Below are 16,975 nucleotides of genomic sequence, written 5' to 3'. Positions count from 1 at the left end.
ATAGATGTTGAGTGGAAATAGGATTATTGTTAATGCAGCCTATACATTTTATAAGATATTTTTTGTCTAAAATCTGTCAAATTTATAATTTTTACAGTGTTTTTAGACTGAATATACTTTATAAGAGCAATTGGTTGTTATGAAAATCTTTTTTGTATAAACCTAACCTTGCAAATTAGGACTCTTGGAGTTGAGGACTAATATTGCTCATGAAGATATCCTTTTGTCGAAGTGCTAAATAGCATTTTATCAGTTCCATGTTCTTTATGAATATTTCATTCAATAAATATTAATTATTTACTATATGCTAGACTCTGTTCTAGGCTGGGAATACATCAGTGAACAATATTACTACTCTCATGGAACTTACATTCTACTAGATTAATTATGTGATTGGACTTACAAATTAGTTTGAGAAGAGAACTAATTCTTATCATTACTACAGCTAGCATTGTATCTGACAAAGTCATTTACCATTCTGGGCCTTAATTTTCTCATATGAAAAGTAAAGAAATTTGACTAAGGTCCCTTTCATCGATAAATGCTTAGTTACTTCTGGAAAACTTAAACTTCATTAAAGTTGAGTTTGTGGACAAGCAATAGTAGGCATGGGAGTCTAAAGTGATTAGATGTTTTTTGAATAGCATGAGACAGACATGAATGAATATCAAACACAATGTTTAACAAAAAAAAGTCAGATATAAAAGATACACTATTATTTCATTTACGTAAACTTAAAAAATAAAAATCAGGATAGTGATTACCCATGTGTGGAGGTTAATTACTGAAAGGGGATATATGAGGGCTTCTGGGGTTCTGGTAATATTCTGTTTCTTAATCTAGATACTGGTTACGCAGCTTGTGTTCACTGTATAAAAATTTTCAGAGCTATATACTTATGATTTGTGCACTTTTTTATATATAGTATACTGCAACAAACACACACACATATCAATATACAGAGAGAGAACACTCACTCTTAAAAGTATGGTTTCTAAACAGATTGAATCTAGTTGCAAAATGTTAGATACACTCGTGACCACTGAGTGTTGGGAATTCAGAAATGAATAAGACATTATCCCTCCACGGTAGATGTATGTTCAGTGTGATAATAAGCAGGGACGATCTCGAACTGAAACAAATGCATTTCTGGAAAGCCTTCACAAATAAAGTGACATTTTAGTTGATAGAGAAGAAGAAGAGGATGCCATTTTAAGGAAAGAGAAATCCACAAACAGAAACTCATGATGTGTCTAGTTAATAATAAAAAGATGACTGGAGTGCGGGTTGCATGGTGGGGAGGAGTAAGAAATTAGTCCAGAAAGTTTGGCCAGATTATGGTGAGTCCTGTGTTTGGTGCAGAAATACTTAGGTTTATAAACAATGAGAACCATCAAACTTCTTTTGTTTTTATGAAGAAGTGATTCAAAGGTAGAGAAGGGATTGAGGGTGAAGTAAAGGAAGATTGGAAGCTGGTTAAGGGAGTATCATAATAGTCTAAGCAAGAGATGATAAAAGTTATATCTAGGGTGAGAGCTATGAAGATAGAGATGAATTTAGAAATATTTCAGAACTAGAATTGATATCTTGATGGGTGAGGGAGAGGGACGAGTGAGAAATAACTTCATTCATTTGTTCATTCAACAAATATTTATTGAGTTCTTGCTAGGTGCTAGGCACTATGCTAGACTGGAGGAGACAGTGATAAACAAAACAGAGGGTCTCATGGAGCTTACAGTCTAAAACAGAGACAGATAGTAAGCAAGTAATAACAAATAAATATAAAATTGCATACTGTGATTATTTGAGGAAAAAATAGGAATTGATTAAGAGTGTATAACTGAGGACTTATTCTGCCCTATAGAACTTTTCAGGAGAAGCAACAGTTGAGCTAATCACTAGAGGAATACTAAAAATTAGCATGATTAAAAGACTGAGGACACTAAATAGCCAAAACAATCTTTAAAAAGAACAAAGCTGAAGGGCTCATACTTCCTGATTTCAAAACTTACTACAAAGCTACAGTCATAAAAACAACATGGTACTGACATAAAGACAGATGTAGATCAGTGGAATAGAAAAGAGCCCAGAAATAAGCCCTCCGTGTATAGTCAAATGATTTTTGACAAGGGCTCCAAGATCATTCAATGGGGAAATGGCAGTATTTTCAAAAATGGGGCTGGGAAAACTGGATTTCCACATGCAAAAAAATGATGTTGGACCCTTACCTAACACTATATATATAAAATTAACTCAAGCCATTCAACTCAAAAACCTAAATATAAGACCTAAAACTAGAACTCTCTTAGAAGAAAATACAGCAAATTTTCATGACAGTAAATTTGGCAATGATTTCTTGGATATGACACTAAAGACACAGGCAACAAAAGAAAAGTAGACAAGTTGGACTTCATTAAAAATTTTAAATGTTCATCAAAAGACAACACCAACAGAGTAACAAGGCAGCCCACAGAATGGGAGAAAATATTTGTCAACCATATATCTGATAATGGATTAATATCCAGATTTCATGACAGTAAATTTGGCAATGATTTCTTGGATATGACACTAAAGACACAGGCAACAAAAGAAAAGTAGACAAGTTGGACTTCATTAAAAATTTTAAATGTTCATCAAAAGACAACACCAACAGAGTAACAAGGCAGCCCACAGAATGGGAGAAAATATTTGTAAACCATATATCTGATAATGGATTAATATCTAGACTATATAGAGAGAACTCCTAAAACTATAACAACAGCAAAAGCAACCTGATATAAAAATGGGCAAATAACTTGAATAAACATTTCTTCAGAAAACATAAACAGCCAATAGACACATGAAAAGATTCTCAACATCACTAATTGGGGAAAAGCAAATAAAAAATACCGTGAGACACCACTTCCTCCTCATTAGGATGGCTACTATCAAAAACAAATAACAGGTGTTGGTAAGAATATGGTGAAATTTGAAACCCCATGCACTGTTGGTGGTAATGTAGAATGGTATAGCTGCTGTGAAAAACAATGTGGCAGTTACTCAAAAAATTAAAAATAGCATTGCCATATGATCCATCAATTCCACTTCTCAATATATACCCAAGAACTGAAAGAAAGATGTTATAAAGATAGTTGTACACACATATCCATAACAGTATTATTCACAATATCTAAAACATGAAAGCAACTCAAGTGTTTATCGACAGATGAATGGATAAGCAAACTGTGGAATATAATACAATGGAATACAATTCAGTGTTAAAGAAGTAAATTCTGACATATGCTATACATGAATGAATTTTTGGGATATTCTGCTAAGTAAAATAAGCCAGTCATGAAAAGACAAATACTGTATGATTCTACTTGTATAAGATACTTAGTCAAAATCATAGAGACAGAAAGAATGATGGTTGCCGGGGCAGGGGAAGGAGAGATGGGGAGTTATTGTTTAATGGGTATAGAATCCAGTTTTATAAGATGATGAGAGTTATGGGGATGGATGGTGGTGAAGATTACACAACATTATGAATATTTAATACCACTGAAATGTACACTTAAAAATGGTTAAGATGGTCAATTTTGTGTAAAAAAAATAATTGAGAAACAAGGTTAAAAATAAAAGACCGAGGACAAACATTTTTGGCAGAAGGAGTTATATGTGGAAGTCATTGTGGCTGGAGCCCACAGAGGTGAGGAAATAAGTGACAGAAGTGAAGCTAGAGAGACAGGGCCATATCGTGGGGGGACCTCATAGGTCATGGTAAATATTTCATTCAATTCTGACTGATAGATTTACTCTTTATTTACTTTTTTAAAAATTATTATTTTTTTTATGCAAGGCAACCCTTGGTTGAGCTCACAGATTGCAAGGACCTTGTCAGCTTACAATTCCTTATTTTTTGTTTTTTACGCCTATAGCACCTGGTCTTCCTAGGTGGTCTCCCATCCAAGTACTAACCAAGCCTGACCCTGCTTAGCTTCCGGAATCAGACGGGATCGGGCTTGTTCAGGGTGGCATAGCTGTAGACTAGATTTACTTTCTAAATAGATCACTCTTGCTGTCTGACTGTAATGTAGCCATGGAAGAGAAAGACAAGAGAGCTTGTGGACAGATCAGGTTGAAGCTATTACATAGTTTGATGAGGGCTTGGATTAGAGTAGTTGAGGGTGGAGATAGAAATAAACTGATTTGAGAGATTTAGGAGGTACAATTGACAAAAGTTGGTGATTGATTGGGTGTGGGGAAAAAAGACATTAAGAATAACTCCCAGTTTTCTATCTTATTCCCATGAACATTGTTCAGTAGTTAGGGAGTGTGGAAGGAGAAACAGGATAGGAGAAAAATTAGGGAGGAATGGAGGAAATGATAAATTCATTTTGGATATGTTGAATTTAGGGTGCCAATGATGTATCAAGCAGGCAATTAGTAATAGGAGTCTGGAACTCAGAGAAAGGTTAGATTGAAGATATAAATATCAGTATACAGGTGACATTGGGAGTCATGGGTAGTAAATTATCTAAACTGAAATTAGAGGCCAGAGGAGACTTGAGGAGCTCTGACATTTAAAGATTGAATAGAGGAGTGTGAGCCAGCAGAGGAGGCCAAAGAGGGTCTAGGGAGGCATTAGGGTACCAGCAGAGTGTGGTGTCCCAGAAGTTAAAGGAAGAAACTTTCAGGAAGGAGAGAATGCTCATCAGTATTGAATACAGCTGTTTGTCAGATAGTTCCAGCTTCCTGCCTTCTAGGACCCTGTGTGGGTAGAAGGGGCATTGTGACTAGTTAGGTCCAATAAATTGAGAACAGAAATGGCAGGTAAGACTTCTGGCTGGAGACTGGGTCCATACAGAACCTATGGAGGTCTCTTTTCCCTCTGGTAAAGTGATCAGCAATGTTTGAAATAATGTCTGTTTCCAATCAGCTTAGAGTAGTGTGAGTTTATAACTTTGTAGTCTTGAAAATTCTAGAAATAGATTGATTTAATAGTTTTGATAGCTCTAAAAATTAACCTTGTTAAATATACTGAAAACTCTTACAGGTTTTGATGGACATTTGGCTTTTATTCTTGCAATGAAGAGAGGTTCTCAGCGAAAACTTCCCGTACCAAAGATGCCATCACCATCTCACTCTCCTAGTCCATCATCTCTTATGTTCAGTATGAGATCTAGGTCACTTTCACCCTTAAGTGGATCCGAGACTCTGCCTTTTCATTCTGGAGGGCAGTGGTGTGAGCAAGATGAGAATTCAGATGAAAACACTATGCTTTTGGACTACCAAGACAATAAAGGTATTGCTTTCTAATCTAAGAATTTGATCACATACTCTTAAGTAGAGATGGGAAATACCAAACTTACATTTTTGGTTCAAATGTAAGGTATATCTGGTACTACCTTGACTTGTCATTTTAATTAACAGATATTATATAAGGACAGTGGGGGATGGAGGCTTCTGGGTGACAGTGAAGATGTCTGAAAGGGTTAGGAGAAGGAAGTTTCCAGAAAGAGGAATCTTTATTTTCTATGGTGGGAGAGTGCCTTACAGCTCATCTGCCAAAGGTATCATCATCCTTGGTTAGAGAGAGGGCATATTTGTTCAGAGTGGAGTGCCCTGATTCAGTATAAAAATGTTATCCACTCTTCGGCTATTCCAGTCTGCTTATTGACAAACTGATTATCTGTGAATGGACTGATTTCCACAAAAGGACATACATATCTTCGACCAAGATTTTTATTTTTTTCTTAAAAGTATTCTGTTAGTCTGGGAATCTGTTTTCAAAAATAATTTTTTTTTTTCCTGAGAATCTAATACAAATAAATGTGAAAGAAAAGTATGTAATTTATTTGCTAAATCATTAAATCACAGACATCAAACTCTATTGACTTGAATGTCTGATTAGTTTTATTAGTAAACATTATCAGCATTGTGTTTAGACTATAACCTTGCTATAAGTTGATACATTGCTATTTCTAATATTGATTAATATTCTAGATTAGCCAGTTTCTTTCCTAGAAAAGCCCAAGTTAAAGAAAAAGATCTATTTTATTTTGAACCAAAATAAATATAATATTAACTTATTACAAATGATCATAGGGAGCCTTTGGTGCACAGCTTGGATCTGAACCCAAGATTAATTTTTTTATTAATTTAATTAATTTCTAAGAACCATGAGGCAGTTTTCTTTTTATGGCTTCTTTTGTAAATGTAACATGGCTTTAACACACTTTGACAGCAATATCCAGAAAAGTCTTAGGATGGAGTGTGCTATCCTATCCATCAAGTTAGTACTTTATCTCTATTAAATGTGATGTGATCACCTCTTTCTCTATTTAACAAATCTGAGTTTCTCACCGCTTAAAAAAAAAAGAAACAGGAAAAGAGGATTTCTAAGAATTCCAGCATTTCCTAACTTTAGCTTGGCATTGTAAAAACAAATAACTAAATCGTGCCAGTTTATTTTTTAAGAATTGCTACAGACTTTATCTGCAGCAATTTTAATTAAAAGTGTAGGTTTTAGATGGTTTGCCTGGGTTCAGGTACTGGATTTGCATACTACTAGCTGCAAGATTTTGAGAAAATTAGTATAACTTTTTAAAAAATAAATGGGAATAGTAATTTCTCAAAGGTTTATTGTACAAGTTGAATTTTTCGAATGTTAAAATTTAGCACAAAGTCGGCACACAGCTAATACTGATAGAGTATAAACCTTATTGTCATTATTATGAAATGTTATATAAAATAAAATGTTATTAAAACATTGCAATTAGAATTAGTCAGCTGTTTTTACATTTGCATGGCTTAGAAAAAAATTTATTTTTGTTACATAACATTAAAACAATTTGTTTTTCAGAGTATTCATGACTACCTCTGCTAATAATGATGTTTCTGTAATTTCAGAAGCTGATTCACATGCAGGAGTCCGATATATCACAGAGGCCCTTATTAAAAAACTTACTAAACAAGACAATTTGGCATTGGTAAAATCTCTGAATCTTTCACTTTCTAAAGATGGTGGCAAGAAATTTAGGGTAGGTTACCAATATTTCTGAATATCGACATTGTTTTTGATGTTTCTGTGCTTTAAAACTGAAAAAAGGATTAAATTAGATTTACAGTAATATCTCATCCTATTGTCACCTACTTTGTAGCAGACTTCTTATTGTTTCCAGTGAAAGTTCTGCATCAGAAGTATGACATCTTCAGATTTATAAGTTCCTATTATTTTATACATTATTGACTCAAAAAAATTTCAAAAATTCTGTATATATGGATATAAATTAATAGAAAGGTTTGGATGTGTATCCCCCAGCCTCTTAACAATGGTTAACTTTGAACAGTGGAATTTTTTTTGCAGGGGCCTGGGGACTTGATGAAGAGAGCTTTTTGGTTTGTTTAAAATTTTTTATTAGAATATATTTATGTCTTGTGTAATTAAAAGAAAAAGGAGAAACACGAGTTTGAAAATTGAAGAAATGAAATATCAAATTAGTAAATCTTTATCATGTGGGTCTTATATGTCAGGCATCATTAGGCTGTCAAGTAGATACAGAGGTAAATAAGCTTAGGTTGTGATTTCTGGGAACTTAGAGCTTAGTGTGAAGAATGCCTAGGATTAAGAGGAGAAATAATGAAGGAGAATCAGAGAGGGCATGAGAGAGGCAGACCTAACAAAGAAGCCTGAATGAGCTATTAGGACAGAAGATCCAACAATATGATGAATTGAGGCTAAAAGAGGGAGAACTTCAGGCAGGTAAGGATGATATGAAATGTTACAGGACAGTCAGATAGGATGAAAACTTAGAAGTCATTCTTTTAGGGCCTTTGCATTTTTTTTCTTCTGCCTGGTATTCTCTGCCCCCACGTATTCACACAGCTGGCTTCTTGTTATTAAGGCGTCAACTTGGTGTACTTCCTCTGTTCTCTTAGTGCTTTGCATTCTGTCACATTATGTTATCTTTATTTTCTTGTTAGTATGCTTCATTGTCTGAAATTTTTGTTTGTTTCTTTGCTTTTATCTGTGAATAAAAACAAGAACTTTGTTTTCCTTATTCACCATTGTATGTTCAGTACCTAGAACAGCTCCTGGCACTTAATTTATGTTTGATAAATATTTGTGGAATGGATGAATAAATGGCGATCTTAGAGACAACTGTCTAAATATATAGTAAGGGCAGAAGATATATTGCCTTACCAATAGAATAGGAGTGAATGGAAGGCAGAATGAGCAAATGTGCAGAACTCTTGCGAGAACATGGTGGCATAGAAGGGAGAGGAGACAATGGCTTGACCTTAAAAACAAGTTCAATGCAAGGTGATTTGTTTTATACAAAGGAGATTGAGCATGTCAAACATAGGCTCCGTGCATCAAGGTAATTGTCTACTTTACTGGTGCATCTCCATTGCCTGGTGCCACACTTGGTATGTAGTAAGTGTGTAATGAATATTTGTTAACTAATGATTGTTTTTAAACTTGAGGGGAAGATCCTTCAAGGGATCTTGAGGAGAGAAAGAGATTGAAGATGCAAGAGCATGGGGAGAGGAGATGGGTAAGGTTATGCAAGAGCCTAAGTACCTAGTTAAACTTTGAAGAAATAAGGAGAGGAGGGGAGAGGGGCATGGAAAAGTTGAGGAGAAGGAAAAGTTGAGGTGGAGGAAATCTTGTTGGATAGTCTTGATCTTCTTAGGAGGAAGTATTGTCTGCTGAGGATCAAGCAGAGTTTGGAGGCGTGAGGAAGGCCGCACCAAGAGATTCTCCAGGAGAGCAGTAGGGTTTCTTATTCTCTGGTGACTGATCAGAACAGCCCCTGCTACACATACTTACATGTTGTGCTTTGTCAAGGCATCTGTTGTATAAAATTTCTTCATTTGTTTCCAATTAGTATATTGAAAATTTGGAAAAATGTGTTAAACTTGAAGTACTGAATCTCAGCTGTAATCTAATAGGGAAGATTGAGAAGTTGGACAAGCTGTTAAAATTACGTGAACTCAATCTGTCATATAACAAAATCTGGTAAGTACTTCTTTAGGTAGTATTGCAGAGTCATTGTCTTTGTGAAAGAGGTAGATTAATGCTTCCCACATTACTGAAAGAAGCTTTTGAAACAGGCACTTTGATCCTTATTCATTGATAGTGTAGCTCTTCACAGATGATAACTGCCTTCAGATTTTGACATTACTGAAGTAGGGAATAATATCTTAATCTAGCATTATCAAAGGAGATACATTTGGAAGATTGCAGAGTCATTGTCTTTGTGAAAGAGGTAGATTAATGCTTCCCACATTACTGAAAGAAGCTTTTGAAACAGGCACTTTGATCCTTATTCATTGATAGTGTAGCTCTTCACAGATGATAACTGCCTTCAGATTTTGACATTACTGAAGTAGGGAATAATATCTTAATCTAACATTATCAAAGGAGATACATTTTTTATATCAGATTTTATCTTAATTCCATTTTTCAACACTTGTTTAATGTTGTGTAGTTAACATTGTCAGGAGACAGGAAGTATTTCCAGATAGAGTCTTTGATTCACTGTCTTATTACATTAAGAAAGTTGACATGAAGCAATATGTTTTAACCCTGTCAATTTGATCTTAAAGATTTTCAACCTGTTTTGATCCTTCTGCTTTTCCTTGTGTTTTTTGCTCATTGCTATAACCAATGTACTCTCAGTCTTATTTCCACTTCATAATATATATTACTCTGAGAAATAAATATAATAAAACTGACAGAGGGTAAAACTGCACATAGAAAACTTGTTATAGACAAAATGATACAATCAAGTCTTGAAAATCTTTACATTTGTATACTTCCCCCCACATTAGACTTGGTATATCTAATGGCCAAAAAAACCAAAACAACTGACAGTGACAGAAGTTCTAATATGGCGAAAATGAAATGGGAAAAAAACTGATTAGTGAATCAAATCCTCAGTGTAAAATTTTTGTAAAACATAAAACTGTTTCTGATGAGCATAACTTCAACAAAATAAAAGTGAAGATAAAGAAGCCTAGAATTATTTTCCCAGTATAGAAAATTGACCAAGGAATTAAATTGAAATCAACTTGGGAAAATAGTTCATCAGTGAAAATTCATCAATATGAGTGATAATGTTTTATTAATTTAAATATTATGATTAAAATATTTATGTTCATAAATGCAGTATCATTCTGGGGGCCTACCAGCTCAAAATGGCAGCCATATTCTATTGTTAACAGCTAATCTTTTGGTGATGACTTAAGGTAATAATTAAGGACATCTTCTCTTGTGCAGGGCTGTAGCACATATCACAGTGTGTGCTTTTGAGTTTTCCAGCTGTCCCCTGGCTGTTCACTAGTACTCTTTACAGTGGTTAGTGAAAATGCCAAAGGCAGACTCTTTTCATGTTGTGGGATCATAAAATTTGATAGCAAGATAGTAGGGTTCTTGGGTACAGTAAAGAAGAGTTTATCAAACCTGTTGTGGTAAGTTTGTTTTTAGCCACTGTTTTTGATTCTCATTTATGAAAAGAGTTGATAAATTAGAATTCTGAAAAGTAACCCCACATAAAACCAAGGCTGATAATTCTAAAAATACAGTGGAAGAGCTCATATTATTGTACTTACTAAATTTGATTTTACCTTTTGGTTTCCAGCAAAATTGAAGGCATAGAAAATATGTGTAATTTGCAAAAGCTAAACCTTGCAGGAAATGAAATTGAACATATTCCAGCATGGTTAGGGAAGAAGTTAAAATCTTTGCGAGTCCTGATTCTGAAAGGCAACAAGATATCATCGGTAAGTAATTCAAAGTAGCAAAAGATATTTTTTTAAATTTGGGGGCTTATTTTTTTTAAAGATTAAAAATTAAGTTTTTTAAAAACGGAATCTCTTAAGGTCCCTTGGTCCCTTGACCAAACATCACATTCAGATATAACCTGGGATTCTCTAGGGTAATTAAATGTAGGCAGTCCTGGTTTTATATGGTTCCATGGTACCTGAGAGTTGACCTATTAGCATTTTCACATCTATCATTTCATTTGAGCCTGAGAACACTTGTTAAGGAGACAGTGCAAGGATTATTTTTTTATAATACTGTGAGTTAGGTAGCGTAGTCTTACTCCCATTTTCAAGTAAAGTTTCAGAGGTTAAGTCTCTTATCCAAAGTTATACACTTTGTGCCAGAATTCAGGTTACTGAATGTCTGGAATAGACTTCTATTTTACAAACTTATGAATTAATCTCAATTATAGTGTTAGGTGTTTTAGGCGGTTAATACTGGCTTTTTAAAGTAGAGCAACTTCGTTATCATGGTTCACATAATCTGATAATGGTATATATTTTTCTCGAGTATAGTTTATGATTTTCTTATAATATTTGTACAGTTAAATGTTCAATAAACATTGCTAAGTAAAAACATTAAATTTAAAATGAATATCTATCTTAGAATAGAAAATAAAAGATGTGCCTTTTAATATGCGTTTAGACTTGCCTTTTGTGACCTCAGAGAATCCCTACATCTCTCTAAAACTCACTGTTTAGGATGTGATTCCATAGTGTAGCGGTTAACACATCTGCTTTACATGCAGAAGGTCCTAGGTTCGCACCCCAGTGAAGCCATGGTCCATGGTCTGTGGCCATGCCACCCTGAACAAGTCCGACTTCTGATCTCGGAGGCTAAGCAGGGTTGGGCCTGGTTAGTACTTGGATGGGAGACCACCTAGGAAGACCCGGTGCTGTATGCATAAATAATAATAATAATAATAATAAATTTTAAAAAATAAAAAATAAAACTCACTGTTTAAGTTGGAGAAAACAATTTCTACCTTGCTTGTCTTACAGGAATGTTACAGGCTCAGATGAAATGATGGATTTGGATATACTTTAAAACAATAACTCTAAGGTCATATTCCTTAAACCTTCACCAATGGAAGCCAGTAATAATAAACAACACTTGTTTAATGTTGTGTAGTTAACATTGTCAATGCTTTCTTATTTCATCTTTATAAAATCTGGCAGGGTGACTCTCTACAATTTCACTGATGACCCAAAGGCCTCAGAGCGCAAACCCTACTCCATGTTGTATAGCATCACCTTGGAGCTCCTGGAGCTTTGGGGTGATGGGAAGAGGTAGCTATGAATCTAAAATTTGCCACAAGTATTCCTCAAAGTTGTTGATCCGTGGGTAGTACTCAGCGTCAGCTGATGTTAACAGTAAAATCATTCAATAAATATTTATGATTATTTTTAATTTTGTATGACTTTTTCATCCCTGTTAACATTTGACATTGGCATCACTGAGAGTGATACACATTCACTTGGGAGAAATTTATCTGTACTAGCTATTTGTAGTAGTGTTTCTCAAACTTTTAAAATTCCTCTTTGGATAAACATAAAAACCTCACTTGAAAACTGTATCTCCACATATCCTTATTTAACTATCAGTTATATCTGTAACTGTTATCGGAAGATTTATGAAAAAAAACTGTATCTCCACATATCCTTATTTAACTATCATTAGTTATATCTGTAACTGTTATCTGAAGATTTACGAAAAATTTTTCAACTTGTTCAATCATAACGAATCCTGTTTTATTCACTTATAACATCTGAACTTTGGGTAAGTCATTTAACTTCTTTGAATCTCAGTTTCTTCATCTGTAAAATCAAGATGAGTCTTATAGCATAAGTTGTTGTGAGGAGTCACAATGAAATGATATATGGAAAATGCCTGATACTGCCCTGATACACTATAGATATTCAAAAATTCCCTTTCTGTTCTTCCCCTCACACACTACTTTTGGATAATGGATTTCATGAATAGATTCCTTCCATGTTAATAGCAATTTCCCTGACTTAATACTTCCTTTAGGTTTGTTTATGCTTTTTAAATTATACCAATAATAACATATGTCATTTCAGCTCCAAGATGTAAGCAAGTTGAAACCACTTCAAGATTTGACTTCTCTGATCCTACTTGAAAATCCTATTGTGACCCTTCCTCATTACTTCCAGTTTACCATTTTTCACCTCCGTTCACTGGAAAGTTTGGAAGGTCAACCAGTAACCACTCAGACCAGACATGAAGCTTTTGAGAGATTCAGTTTAGGTAAGGTGACACTTTAAATAAAACAACTAAATTTAGGTGGGAGAGGAATAATTCAGAAGTTATCCCGAAAAATACATAATAAATATATAATGCTATCAAAAATTGTGTGGAATATGACACCATAAATCATTTAATTAAACAATGTCATTGAGCATGAACTGTGAGCCAGGCACTGTATCTGGCACTAAGGATACAATGGTGAGCAAGACATATGGTATTGGCCTTCCTGCAGCTTGTGTTTTAGTGGAGAAGACAGATAAAAAGCAAGTAAACCCAGTTAAAGTAACAAAGGAGAACAAGCGCCCTTTTTGGGAAGGTGGTGTAAAGATATGAAAGGCTCTCTGAGGAAATGATATTGAAGCTCATGGTAAAGGCAAGAATAGAGTAGCCATGTGAACAAAGGCATTCAGGGAGAGGGAGCAGCTTGTAGTTTGAGGTTGGAAAGTTCCTGGTGAGTTAGGAACTAAAAGAAGATCAGTGTGACTGGAGGATAGCTGAAGAAAAACTTTGGAGAGATGAGGAAGGTGAGATGACATAGGGTGTTGGGGTTGTCTGGATTTTATTTCAAGTGCAGGGGAAAGCTATTGACAAGTTTTAAGCAGGGGTGGAACATGAGTCAGTTTATATATTAAGATTATTTTTGATACAAGATAGAGAATGATTTGGAGCAAGGCAAAATGGAGCCAAAGAGACATATGAAGAGGCAATTACAGAGCTCTAGGCTAGAAATGTTGATGGCCTGTATTTAGATGGTGGATGTGAAATGAATGGATCAGTTTGGAGGTAGAAGTAACAGCACCTTCTAATGCATAATTCCCAGGCTCCTGGCTTGATTGCTTGGATGGCGATATGGTTTATAAAAATGGGGGAAATCAGAATGCTAAGTTTGAATGTCTGTGAAACAACCAAGAAGAATGTTGAAAATGGGAGTTTGGAGTTCAAAGAGATCTGTAGTAGAGTTATAAGTTTGAGAGTCATAAAAATGATAGTTGAGGAATTGATTAGCTCACTCAGGCAGGAGTTGGGAAGAGCAAGAAAGGGAGCCAGCTAAGAAAAATGAGAAAGGCCAGCACAGTAGGAGAAAACCAGGAAATAGTGAATTGCAAAAGCCCAGAGAAGAAGATTTCAAGAGAGGAAGTGGTCAGCTATGTTGAATGTTGCTGAGACATGAAGCAGTAAGATGAGCACAGAGAGGTGCATTAAATTGGCAACATATGATGATGATCTTGACAAGAGCAGTTAAGGAATGATTGGGACAAATGCTAGATTATAGGTGGAAGATGGAAGAGTGAACAGAAAGGAGATAGTTGGGTGAAGACTCCCAATTTCCTCCCACAGTTTCTCTCCCCTTTAATCTAACAAATGAGTTTTTAAAAAAAAGTTTAGAAATAAAAAAAATATATATGTATATAGCTCCAGACCACTAAATGAGCAGAAGCATATGTGGTAAACCTCAAAGCTAGTACTCAAATAAAGACAATATTCAAGAGTGCAGTGGAGAGACAAATCATGGCTCAATTCTTTTGGTCCTTTAGAAGACAAGAAGATGAGGTCAGAGAAAAAGAAAAAAGACTGTCAATAAGAGGACAGGACACTTCCTTCATCAGAAAGGAGAGAAAATGTGTGCAGGTGTGGGTAATTTTGTTGTTTTGGTGGTGGGTAAATCAGGAGGTTCCCACTAGTGATGTCTGTTTTCTCATGAAATACGAGGTCATCAACTGAGAAAGAAAATAGGAGTATGGGGAGTTTGAAGAGAAAGAGGAAGGTATAACGTAGCCATTTTAGAATGTTAGGGAATGAGCCTCTGTGTTTAACCATTTGAAATTGATTTTAGTCCATTTTGACTTACAAAAATGACAGTTTCATAATGGTTGATCCACTACTTCAGAATATGGTAAGTTTTTATTAGCTTGGCATCCCCCTAACTCAACATTTATTACCCCAAAGTTTGTTTTAGAATCCTTAAAATATAAATAATGCAAAGAGAAGTCATCATATAAATATCCTATTGGGGGAAATATTTAAACTACTTATGATTCATAAACTACTTATGATTCATGACTTTGAATATTAATTAGAAGTCTTTAATGTGCTGAGCTCTTAGGATTCAGTGTTGAGCCAGATAGATGCAGTTTCTGCTTTCACAAAGCTTTAGTGGGAAGGCAGACATCTAAGCTATTTGATCACATTTTACAACTCCCTGTGTGACAAGGGCCACAGCAGAGGTGCAGGGTAGTATGAGAGCATTCCTGAGAAGCATCTAGCCTGGCGAGAGGGTAAAATCAGGGCAGATGTTTTTAAATCTAAGACCTGGAAAATATAAAATAGGCCAGTGGGAGGTAGAGGAAGACAGTTCCAGGCAGAAGGTGTGAATAAAAGCCTGCAGATGAGAAGAAGCATCACAAATCTGAAGAATTGGAATCATTTCAGAAAGACTGCAGTGGGATGTGCTTGAAAATGAGGATAGAGAGAGAGTTTGAGACCAAATCATGAAGAGCCTCGTCAGTCCTTCATGTAGACTTTTTGGATCTTATCCTAAGCATTATGGGAAGCCTTTGAAGGATTTTAAGATAGCATAGTATTTTGCAAACATGCTTGCAGCATCCTTTAAAGTGTAATTACTAATATCAAATAAAATATTGCATGTTTTTTATAGTAGACCTAGGGGAAAAAAACTTCATTTATGAACACACTGATTGAATTAAATAGTTGGAGGAAAAGTGATATCTTTTTAAATTGTTATTCAAATGATAATAGCTTCCTTACTTCCTAATATAAATCGCTTTCTAGTTCAAGATAGTCTTTTTTCCCAAAACCATAGTGAATAATTTTAAAAGTAGACTTGTATTTATATTATTTTAAGAGTTCTTTGCTATTAAGAAATATTCTTACCTTTCTTGAAATAGGAAATATAATGATCAATAAACTATTAAATTTGTATTGGCAGAAGAAGTACAAAGACTAGAAAGAGACTTGGAAAAGAAGATAATGGAAACTGAAGAGCTTAAAAGCAAACAAACAAAATTCCTTGAGGAAATTAAAAATCAAGACAAATTGAACAAATCATTAAAAGAGGAGGCCATGTTACAAAAGCAGAGCTGTGAAGAGCTAGAGAATAACCTAAACACAAAAAATGAATTGGTGAGTTCGTATTTTACATTGCTTTGACTGTTTTTTTTGAAATAGATAATTCTTTGTCCTTGAGTCTACAAACACAACTTCCTGACAATAGAATGGGGAAGATGTGGTTTAACAGAAATATGTGCAAAAGATTTACAAGTTGTAGTTGACTAGGCACTGTATGATATGACTGCCTAAAAGATGAATGCTGTCTTAGGCTGTATTATGAGGAGTATGGTATCCAGAACAAAGGAGGAGGGGATGCCCTATACTGTAAGAAGCTGGTAAGACTATCCGTAGATGTGTGTGTTTTTTTAAACAACATTGTTGGTCAGGCTGTGTACATTGGCAAAAACTTCTAGAAAGCAGTTTGGCAAAATTATCCAAGTTTACATGGTCATACCATATTGTCTTGCATATTGGAAATATATATAGTATTTTCTTATTATATTCTATTATTTTTTTAGTATGTTGTGGAGAAATGGTAGCAAGAATGTATAAAGATATTGTATATGTACATTTATATATATGTATATATGTATATATAAATACACATATACTCATGCATGTATACAAGGACTTTTACTACAGTATTTTATTAGCGAAATATTGAGAATAACTAAAATGTCCCTCAGTGGACATCTATGTGGTAAAATTATCATTGTTACTATTAAAATGAGGTAGATACGGAAGAATGTCTAACACATATTGCTATGTGAAAAAAAGCAAGCTGTAAAACAGTATGTCAAATGAAAATAGTATATAATAGTATCA

At 34.6% G+C, this 16,975-nt stretch overlaps 1 protein-coding gene and 2 pseudogenes across 5 annotated transcripts in view; 2 read left to right on the top strand and 1 right to left on the bottom strand.

Annotated features, from left to right (window-relative positions):
- Nucleotides 1-16,975, top strand: part of CNTRL (centriolin) — a 73,752-nt gene that overhangs the window by 1,688 nt on the left and 55,089 nt on the right. For all 5 annotated transcript variants that reach the window (XR_003047863.1, XM_025050461.1, XM_006917073.3 and 2 more), the window contains exons 2-7: nucleotides 5,036-5,284; nucleotides 6,892-7,022; nucleotides 8,874-9,004; nucleotides 10,629-10,770; nucleotides 12,895-13,081; nucleotides 16,029-16,222. Coding sequence is in view for 4 of the 5 variants with exons in the window: in XM_025050461.1 (XP_024906229.1) it covers nucleotides 5,068-5,284; nucleotides 6,892-7,022; nucleotides 8,874-9,004; nucleotides 10,629-10,770; nucleotides 12,895-13,081; nucleotides 16,029-16,222 (1,002 nt within the window). In the remaining variant the exon portion in view is untranslated. The remainder of the gene's footprint in view (nucleotides 1-5,035; nucleotides 5,285-6,891; nucleotides 7,023-8,873; nucleotides 9,005-10,628; nucleotides 10,771-12,894; nucleotides 13,082-16,028; nucleotides 16,223-16,975) is intronic.
- Nucleotides 3,909-4,027, bottom strand: LOC112484056 (annotated as a pseudogene).
- On the top strand, nucleotides 11,602-11,717 carry LOC112484065 (annotated as a pseudogene).

The sequence above is a fragment of the Pteropus alecto genome, unplaced genomic scaffold, assembly GCF_000325575.1.
Source record: "Pteropus alecto unplaced genomic scaffold, ASM32557v1 scaffold226, whole genome shotgun sequence".
Classification (NCBI taxonomy): domain Eukaryota; kingdom Metazoa; phylum Chordata; class Mammalia; order Chiroptera; family Pteropodidae; genus Pteropus; species Pteropus alecto.
Note: the sequence above shows the minus strand (reverse complement) of the source record. Positions and strands in the feature narration are given on the sequence as shown.